Source organism: Sabethes cyaneus, chromosome 2, assembly GCF_943734655.1.
Source record: "Sabethes cyaneus chromosome 2, idSabCyanKW18_F2, whole genome shotgun sequence".
In the NCBI taxonomy this organism is placed as follows: domain Eukaryota; kingdom Metazoa; phylum Arthropoda; class Insecta; order Diptera; family Culicidae; genus Sabethes; species Sabethes cyaneus.
The window spans coordinates 102,897,765-102,908,324 of record NC_071354.1 but is presented as its reverse complement, the minus strand read 5'-3'; the positions used below and the strand labels follow the sequence as shown (position 1 = coordinate 102,908,324).

The 10,560-nt window shown below is 40.0% G+C and overlaps 1 protein-coding gene across 1 annotated transcript; it reads left to right on the top strand.

Annotated features, from left to right (window-relative positions):
• The first annotated feature begins 3,581 nt into the window (after positions 1 to 3,581).
• Positions 3,582 to 6,082, top strand: LOC128737780 (uncharacterized protein CG3556). Its single transcript, XM_053832487.1, has 6 exons — positions 3,582 to 4,548; positions 4,616 to 4,899; positions 4,960 to 5,279; positions 5,358 to 5,435; positions 5,500 to 5,582; positions 6,021 to 6,082. Exons 1-6 carry the CDS (start codon positions 3,582 to 3,584, stop codon positions 6,080 to 6,082), a joined length of 1,794 nt encoding a protein of 597 aa, XP_053688462.1.
• Positions 6,083 to 10,560: the final 4,478 nt, after the last annotated feature.

Here is a 10,560-nt window from a genome sequence, read left to right as displayed (position 1 = left end):
AGAGAAATCCGATCGGAAAATGCAATATTCGCACTTGCAACTGCCAACTAAAACAAACCACCAAAACAATAACAAAGATCCAGGGCGGCCAGTTCACACAGGTTTCAGCATATTTCGGGTTACCAGTTGTTCAAATTAAAAAGTAACCCCGTTAGTTTGCACGAGGAATCGTTCAAACGAACGGGGGTCCACTGTATTTCCAGGTGTGGCTACGTGGAGGTGCTAGGTAGGGGTTTGAGATGGCAAGAGCAATGTTGAGCGCTTCTTCCTAGTTGCTTTTCCTATTTTATACCGTAAAGGCCCAGACACAATGCATACGGATCCCAACGTGTTGCGGAAATTTGACAGGGCAACATGTCAAAAGGTCCAATGTGTTTATGAGAGAGCCTACTCGCGTCTAACCTCCCACGCCCACCACGGCGACGCCAATACGTTTGAAAGCATAGATATCTGCTTTGCATGAAACGATTGCTGGCGTCATTAGTTAGCTAATCGTTGAAAAATTACGATGCATTGACGTTACCGTGATAAGCGCTCGTGTCTCCTCGAACAAAAAATCTCATTTGCACATTGGACCCTTTGATATGTTGCTCGTGATCTAGATCTTACTTACTTACTTACTTACTTATGTGTCCATGTCCGCCGGTCCGGCAAAACAAAAAGATAATATCAGAGTTCTCCACTTCCGACGGTTGCCTCTGGATCTGCCTCTTCTACGCTGTCCTTGCGGATTCCAGTCGAGTGCTTCTCTACATATCTCGTTCACTCCTTTCCTCAAGATGTGTCCGATCTACTTCCAGCTACGTTCACGAATATCTGTTGCTATAGGCCGTTGATGACATCGACGATGGAGTGCCTCATTGGATATCCTGTTTTCAGGTCACCAGGCACGACTGATATATTGCAAGTAGCGATAAATAAATACCTGTAGTTTGAGTTAAAAATTCAGGTTTTCGTATGTAGAGTTGAAGAGTATGTAGAGTGATCTGGTTGGAGCGCCAAATGTTTCACAGACCTGCAAATGCACTCCTAGCCTGGCTATATCAGTTTTGGTACCACCATCGGGCGTTGTCTGGCTATCAAGATTTTGAAAGGCATCCGGGAACTCAACCTGTTGGTCCGCTACTGTCAAGTTGGTGAGAATGTCGGTGTTTACTACCATAGATTTAGTTTTTACTACATTACCTGTGAGACCTACTACCTGGGAGGTCTCGGAGAAGTCATCTAACTAGCTCTCCCAAGTAACACACAAAACAAGCTAGAAAATAATCTTCATGGAAAGTAATCGTTTAAGAGTACTATAAACGTACTTTGAAAACATGTGTCGTTATTATTAAGGCTTTGAGATGTTTTGTGATAACATGAATTTATTTGACAGCTCATATAAAATGAATAATGTTTGTTTTTGTCAACATGTCAACACGAAGTTTTTATTATGTCTCCATTACTAAATTTAAACTACTGGAAGAACAAGTTGTAGCTTATGCTATAATAACGTTTTAAAATGGTATGAAATAACCTGATACATACTTCTTTCAATTGTTGTTTTATTAGACTTCAATTTTTTGCGCTTTTCTGGTAATAGACAAGTTCTGATGTATGTAATGTTATTCTATTCTATAGCAAGCTGTGTTGCTTGGGCTACATATCGATTCGGCGTTGTGCGAGCGAGATAATGTCATCAGCTAGGTCAAGGTCATTTAGCTGCTCCATTGTTTGAGGATTCCAAGGCAGTCTTCGATTTGGTCTACTGTCAATCGCTGTAACTAATATCTCATCCATAACGATGAAAAACCGCAGCGCTGATAAAATGCAGCCCTGTCTTACAACAGCAATAACCCCTGTAGGGTCATACAAGACGTCGTCGTGCAATACCTTGCACGATAACGCCTCGTATTGAGCCTCGATGAGATGGACTAGCTAATCTGGAATTCCTCTACACCTAAGTACGCGCCAAATGTTTTAGAGGTTGAACTGGTCAAACGCTGTTTCGAAGTCAATAAACACCAGCACGTGAACCATGAGCCGCTCATTTGAACTGGTTCGCAACCTCTACACATAAGCGAACACGAGATGATGTTTGCCTCATTTAACCTCCAAATTTGCGGAATATCTTGAGCTAAATATTGCTGTATTCACTGGCCAGTTAGCTTCGAGGTACGATTCTGACCTAACACGCCAGTCGTCATATGTTCGAATCTCGAATCTCGGCTAGGGGGTGCTGGAATTTGGAATCAGTAGGATTGCTGTACTAGGTCCGTAATTGTCCTGTACTCTAACAGTCGGATGCGAATTCTGTCGATAAAGGAGGGTCAAGTCTTACAAAGTCGTTTAAGCCCAAAGTTTTGTTTTTAGCTATGTTCCTCCAATTGCTTCACCCTTAGAATATATATTTCGATCAATGTTTTCATCCTGTTCATAACAGAAGAAACAGTTCAAAAACATGCTGATATTTAGGCCAACGGAAGAAGCTTGCAAAGAGTGAACATCTGTAAATCTACCACCTCTATCTATTAACTCCTATCCCTACCTCCACGCGGTACCGGCTGGAGTGTGCAACCTTAGTTGTCATTCGCAGATAAGGAAGCGGGAACAGCGGGTATCGCTAACCGTAAGATGGCAGCCCCATAATCGTTGTAGGGACCTTAAGCTAACAACTTACCAAGTTACAGGAAATAAAAAAAAGAAATCTATTCGTATTATTGGTAAAATTGGATAGCATGAAAATATGGGCACAAATCGGAACATGGAATATACTGACCCTTACTCAGCAGAGTAAGCTGGCTCAACTTACAAGCCGCCTAAAGCTTGAAATCTTAGGGATGCGCGAGGTCCATTGGCCGGATGTTGGCAAGCGCAATATGTGGAAAACCTTGCCAAGAGAAGCCTTGCAGAATTTGATCTTCGTGATTTGGTTGAAAGCGGCTTTCGCACAAGTTTTATCATCGAGCAAGACAAGACACATCCATCGAGTCCGGATTCTGGCCACTTTTTTTATTTCTGGATTCGATTGGGTAACACTGGTAGCCTTCCCGGAGACGGAGTCGCCGCACAGTGCAACGCGTTGGAACGGTCAGCATCCAGATTACCCATTAAATCATAAGCCAAGATATTGAGATGCACCGAGTTATAACTGCAGTTGTCGGTCCACCGTTCCACTTAGACGCATGATTTGTCTTTTACGGGAAGTCGTTAGAGATTCTTTACCTTTTTACCGAGTTGACGCTAATGAATTTTGGAGGTGAAAATGAAGTGCTTCGTTTCTAAATAATTTAAGCTTAATGCATTTAGAAATATTCTCTAATTCGGCTTTGTTACCCGATACTGTTATATCTTCAGATACTTTAAAAGTAGTTAATTGATGTAATAAGATGTAATAACCCAATTCCCTTCTGGTATACAAAAAAAAATAAGTTTAGATATAGATTTCTCGGCTCATCCATCAGTCATAGCCGAGAAATCTATATCCAAATAATACGTTACAGTCGATAGCAACTCAAATATTAAAAAAATAAGAACTACTAAAATGTCAAAAGGAACTAATCAACAAAATGTTGTTTTCTTTTTGATTTCAGAACAAAATGACGCAGCAAATAAAGTCGACCATATTCCTAACCGTTGCCTTTCTCCTACTTACTAAATCTCTTGGCGAAAACACAACAAGAGTTACAGCATCGACAACACAGAGTTCTTTTGAAACTACTTTGACAACCGCCGCACAGTTGCAATCAACAACGTGGCATCAACAGCAACAACAACAACAACAACAACAACAACAACAACAACAACAACAACAACAACAGCAGCAGCAGCAGCAGCTACCAACATCAACACAAACATCCTCCAGCTATGCATCAGAAGTTCAAACTTCAACAACCGGATTGACCTCTACATCTAGTGCAGCAGCAACGATGATGTCGACACCGTCTACACCATCGCCTCTATACATATCAAATTATTCGACAATAGCACTAATGCCAACCTATTCGACCAGTTTGATGACCACGAAGCAAGATTCGCTGGACCAAATTCCGGTAGATGTGGAAATCGGTCCTGGAGGACCAGATCAGAAAGAAAGCCTCGGTATACAGAAGGCAGTTGACTGGTTGCGGGATAAACGGCTGCCCGACTACAGTTGGGGCAACGATACCCATATGGTTATTTTAGCCAAAGAACTCTCCGGAGCTCGCGATCCAGTAGATAATGATAACCATCTGCAGGAGATTTCTGACCTTGAAGACATGTTGTCGGTAAAACAAATGGAAATTGAGGTCTTGACGATGGTCGACCGCCATCATTCAATACCCAAACCGGCAAGCACGGATCGAATCGCCAAGTACATTTTAGCGATGGGTGCACTATGCAAGGATGCTCGTCACTTTCATGGACACGATTTGGTTTCTTCTTTGGAACACCATGAGCACGATCAAGGGCAAGAATATGAGTTCGCCCTGACAGCCTTGGCCATATGTAGCTCGGCAACTCATGTGAGGAAACGACAAATACGGCGCTTGCTAGATATTGCCAGTGGAGAGGTTAACAATGTTGGTGGGTGTAAATTTTGTAAACTATGTAGTAGTTAGCTCTTTATGCCATAATTTCATTCGAATTTCAGATACCATTGCCATGGTACTATTAGCATTGCGATGTATTGTAACGGATCATCGCCATCGACATTTGCAACATTTTGTGCGCCGGCCTGCGCGTGGGTTAGCTAGTCTGCAAGGACCACAAGGTAGCTTTGGTTCATTACGGAGTACGGCGCTTGCAATGCAAGCACTTCAGGATCTAGAACCGGATCCGGCTGGGAAATGGAATAGAACAGCCGCTTCCGAATGGTTACTGTCTAAGCAAAGACCTGACGGCGGCTGGACAGAGGAACCCTTACAGGATGGCCAAGTATAGTACTAGAGAATGTCATAAACAAAATAAAATATGACTCTTAACATTTTTTAACAGGATGCGTCTATTGGCATTGGCTTGACAGCAGACATTATTCTTGCCTTAGGTTGGAAAGGTTTGGGCGCGGTACGTGCTCTGCAATGCGATCACGTGATACGAGAGTCGAATGATAATGTTTACGAGAACGGAGAGCCAAAGCTCGCCGATCCGGTTCGATTGACGTCGTCCGTTGAGGAAGCGGAACCGCGCAATGTGTCGTATACGTACACGCTTTGGGTGGGCACTGATGAGACAGAGGAATACTCGCTGGATCTTACATCCCCAAAAAATACCACTTTCTTCTGGGCCATGCGACAAGCAGCTAGAATAGATCCCAGGTACCTGCTTGGTGGAAAGATTAAAATTGATTTTTCTGTCTCGCGTTAATGAGTTCCTTTTTCGCTTTCCCTCTTTAGATTCGCCTTTGAAGCTCAGGCATGGCCCAATGGACATTACGTGCATACGCTTGCCGGTATGAAGGAAGAGCCGAAAAGGTAGGTGGTATTTTTCACTAAATAACCGTCAATTTTCTTTTATTAATTGGTTGCATAATTATAGCTATCACTTCTGGCTGTTATATCGATTACCCGAAAAACCCGATACGAAAAATCCACCTGGTAATCAGCTAATTGCACCTTTGGGTAAGATATTTTCATTTCTCTTTGTTCAAATGATTCAGTCGGAAAATTTACTTTAGTAATATTGTAAGGTTGCATCCAAACATAATCATATTCAAAAACCGAAGCCGAAAGCCCAATCTTGAGTTACGAACTTTTTAATAATGTGCAAAAACATTACACATATTGAACTATAACCGTTTCTTCGAAAAGAAGCCACTAGAAACGATCTTTTTCACCTTATCTCGAAAAATAGGTATCGTAACCGTAATCCTATTTTCGTTACTATACCCACACCACCAATTATAAGTCAGAAAAACTATGCGAATTACCATATCCAGGAGTAAACGCGAAGTCCGACAGTGAATAAACTTTGTTCAGTTTAACTTTTTCTTTTAATTTTTTATAACGTTGTTTTCCTTGCACGCAAACGGTTTCACGCTGTTCTTCGTCATTATATAGGTGTTGATGAACTACTCGTTGAGGACGGTGAACATTACCTCTATTGGTATAAAAAACTTTAAAGCGCTTTTCCAATGCCCACCCGCAGCAGTTCTTGCCGTTCTTGGAGGGATCCACGCAAAGGTATTAATTTATCAAGATAAGCACGAAGCTGGATTTATATACTGCAGAAAGAAAGAGAAAACGAAGTTATTATATTGAGACTCGCCCGAGTAGAACAAGCTCACAAGATGGAAAACATGAGATCGAAACAATGGTTTTGGGGAACACAAAGTTGAGATAAACATTGACTATAGAGTGAATAAAAATGCGCATAAAAACATCATTAGCGGAAAGTGTCTGGTAGAAAATATATTCGTAAATACCTGCTTCCTACCTTTTTATTGAAACAACAAAGCAACAGTATGCATTCAAATATCAAAGAAGTGACGGTAAACTCTCAATGATGTTAATCGACGAATGAAGCAAAGAAGATTATAGTAATTATCCGCAGAACAGAAGGCGAGACACATTTTTAAACATTCATATAGCTCTCATTTATGTCTACTTCAATCTATTTTAATGAAAGCCGAATTGTATATTTATCTAGTTATCACTGCTTTGGTAGAAATTAACTAGTATGCTAATAAGCTCCTCAGTATGCCTTTTGCATTTTCCTTTTTGCTCATGTGCGTAACACATAAAATCTCTATTAAAAAAGTTACTCTGCATCGTTATTTACCAAGCAAAGAAACAAAGTTAAAATTGCTCAACACATTTTTGTATATTTGTAAATCTGGAATTTGTTAGTCAGTATTTGATAAGATAGGTATTCCAAAAACTGTTCAACCATCCTTTCGAAAGTGATAGACCCTGTTACGATTTGCATGGTATCATAAACTTATTATTATTAACGATAATGTGGTTCTATTGTGGTTAAACTAGTATTGGCAATGAAAATAAGTCTTCAATTCTCCAAAACTTTCTTGCTGCTGCTAAAATTTAATATTTAGTTAGTGTATGAAAAGCTCAAACGTGTAAGCACAGACTATACAGACAGAACGTGGTCAGCATAAAATAACTCTTTTAGTAACAAAATCGCGACGCAATGGTAAGAGTACCCAACAGAAGTAGATGAAAACATATATTTCATTGAAATAGTAGCTTGCTTAACCATTATACATACACACCCATTATTTAGGAATCCGGCTTTTGATAATAAGCTTTTATACAGCAAAAATATTTAATTAATTCATGCATATGCTCGGTCCTATGTCACCAATACAAGTTCACATGTAATTTGACAGTACCCCCATGGAGTATTCCACCACGCACACATAAAGATTTTTTGACATTAGCTGGGGCCCTTACTAAGGCTGTTTGTAGTAGGAATAATATCAACAACATCAATATTCTAACTTGCGGATCCTCCCCTCCACTCTTTGCTCCCCACTCACTCCTACAGAAACGAGCCTCAGCTAATGTCATTCTCGTTAGTGACGAAACCGCAAATTGCTTAATACTGATGGGGTTGTTGATACTGACCCCCAAATAACAATGGCCGCTCTATAGATATTAATAAAGGTCAAACAGAGTTCAACGTCAATATGTCCGTCAGCGTTGAAGTAACAGTTATGAGATAACCCTTGGAAAAGCTATTAAATTAACGTTTATGGATTCGTTGTCGCATTGTTCTGTTTTGACGTAGGACTACGTCTTACGGCAAGTTTTGAGATAGGGTGTCATTCCAAAAAATCGAAAAATGCGAGCGTCACGAAAAATGAAAGGTTTTGAGCGCTAATAGCTCAGCGGTTTTCTGATCGATTTTAAATATTCTTACACCAATCGATCGGAAAATCTTCTAAGAATTGACCCAAATGAAGAAAAGTATGGATTCTTGATGTTGAACTATTGAAAAATTGAAAATAATGAACCTATGTTTTACCAAAATTCTCGCTTCGTGATTGGTTGGAAGATTTTTTACGATGATCTAAACCTATACCAATTTGATATCTGTGCTTGGGAAGTAAGCCAAAACAAGTGACCAAGTTACCACATTTCAACAAGATTTCTTAACACCGCGATTAAACCTAGACCATTCTGATGTCCTTGCTTGGGAAGTACGCCAGAAAGAGTGACAAAACCCCCTCGTGCCAACAGATTTCTTACGAACGCGATCAAACGTAGTCCAATTTGATGTCTGTGTTAGAGAAGTGTGCCAGAAAAAATAACACAAGTTCGTTATCCCAACAGATCGCAAATTCTTTACTGCGAGACGATGAAACCTAGGTGAATTTGATATCTGTGTTGGAAAAATGTGCTACAGCTGTAGTGTTCGGTTATAATATGACTCTGTATGAATACGCATGCTTGTCGTTTCATTAGAAGTGTAATGAAAAGATGTGCTGTTGATAAAATAGGATTGAATTGGTAAAATCCCTTCAACGTGGGGAACCACGGGTAATAAAAACAATCTTTAATTTCTGTAAAGTATCAGGAAAGCAATAGTTTGTGTTCTTGATTTTGTTAAATTGTTTCCAAATGTACATAGAAATAACTCTGAAATCTTTTGAGGCTTGAACGTATGCAATGATACTACTTTGATAAATGTTACATACAACATATGTAGCATGTATATATGTTGTATATAGCATGTATACATGAAGAATCGAATGATTACAAGCATGGATACATGCTACTATCACTACAAAGAGACTTACGTAGTCCTGCGTCACCTATATATGCGGTCGTGTCCTGTACACAACCACTCTGATTTTTACCCTTTGATGGTTTCAACTAACAGTGTGAAACATATTTTTGACTTCGTCATCTTTCGCGCGATGACAATTATTGAAGTGAACGATTTTTAACTGACTTACGCCTCGATCTGTCAACGAGCTTTGATTTTTTTTACATAATATGCGTAGTTTTTTCGGCAGCCAGCCGGAAGCAGAAGCGAGATGTCATTGATGAACAATATAAAACAATATAACAATATTTATAAAGAGACCTTGGTCCTAAGTTACTACCGTGGTACTTCTGAGATATTTAAAAACTATGCTGTAAGCTGCCTCCTAGTTGGTTTTGAGGTACGATGCTGTCTAATAACCCAGTCGTGGTATGTTCGAATCTCGGATAGGAGAGACTAGTTAAAGTTAAAGTCAATAGGGTCGTAGAACTAGCCATGCAGCAGGCTGCGAAGTCTGTCGTATAAAAACAGAAGGTCAAGTTTCGATAACGGAATGTAGCACCTAGGCTTTGCTTTGCTTGTCCGTTGGGGTGGTTTCGCACAATGGCCTCAGAGTATGGAACAGAATGCGATAGAAAAGTTGTGTCTCGATAGTTACTCTATAGTCGAGGCAGAAACCTTTCTTTCGAATAGAAACTATGGGTCCATCAACTAATCCGTAGGTAACTTTTCATCATTCCATAACCTTATCACAGTACAGCTCTCAATTCCCGAATTTTAAAAACTTGGCGCTGTCCTTCCCAGCAGCGTTCTTCAGGTCTTTGATTGCTGGTTCCACCTTGTCCAAGATAGGTAAATCGGCAGTACGTCTATCTCGCTACTTTCAAAGGCTTCATTTCCTTCACCGTTCAACAACGCATCGAACTGTTACTTCCAAAATCTGGCCACACTGCTTCTTCAAGCCCACGTTCCCAACGCTGACGTTCTCTAGCCTCTTAAAATCTTCCCTTAATCTGATTCGATACGCTCGACAGCCGGGGACGGATCATGTATAACTCGAGGCAGCCATTCGAGCTAACGTTTAGTCCGCACGCCTGAAACGTCTGAAAATTTTCAACAACGGATCAGAAAGTGTTCGATCTGTGAACATGCTTCTCCATTTGACTGCATCCAGGAATGTATACTTCGACGTATAAAGTAGGTTCTTTAAATGGCCATACATCTGACAAGCGGTAAAATTTATAAGCCCCAGTTACTAGCACGTTTGTGGTAGAGTGAAGAATTTCACTACCAATTACTGAAGTGAAATTATTGAAGTACCCCCACAGGTAACCCTCATCCACGTTCTCTCTTCTTTGACCTGCACATTTGCTGGATAACTGCAACTCATCCATCTGCAGATCACCGGCCACGATATATGCATGTGTCGGGTCGAGGATTCTAACATTACAAGTGTCGAATTCCTAATAACCCGGTTTTCTTTCGCCCAGATCCTATTAAAATCAGAGAAACCTTAATTTTTCCATTCACCATGCAAATCAAAAAAGCAAAACTAGGAGTCAAAAATGAACAGTCATACAAATTCAGATACAGTCATAATGTGATCAAAGAAAATGTTTATTTTTAAGCATCAATATAGACAATAATTTTGCATTGTAAAATAGCAAACAAAAAGCATTGAAAAAGTAAAGCATCACAGTGAGTAAAAAATCAGATAGACATTGAAAGCACCTCAGCATTAATATCAGCTATTCGCGTACAATTTGCATAAACTGTTAGGAATGTAGATAATTCCTCACAGATGGTTTTATTCTTTTGAGTAACCATGTGACAAGTAAAAGGGTTCAAAGCAATTTTTAGCAGTGAAACATA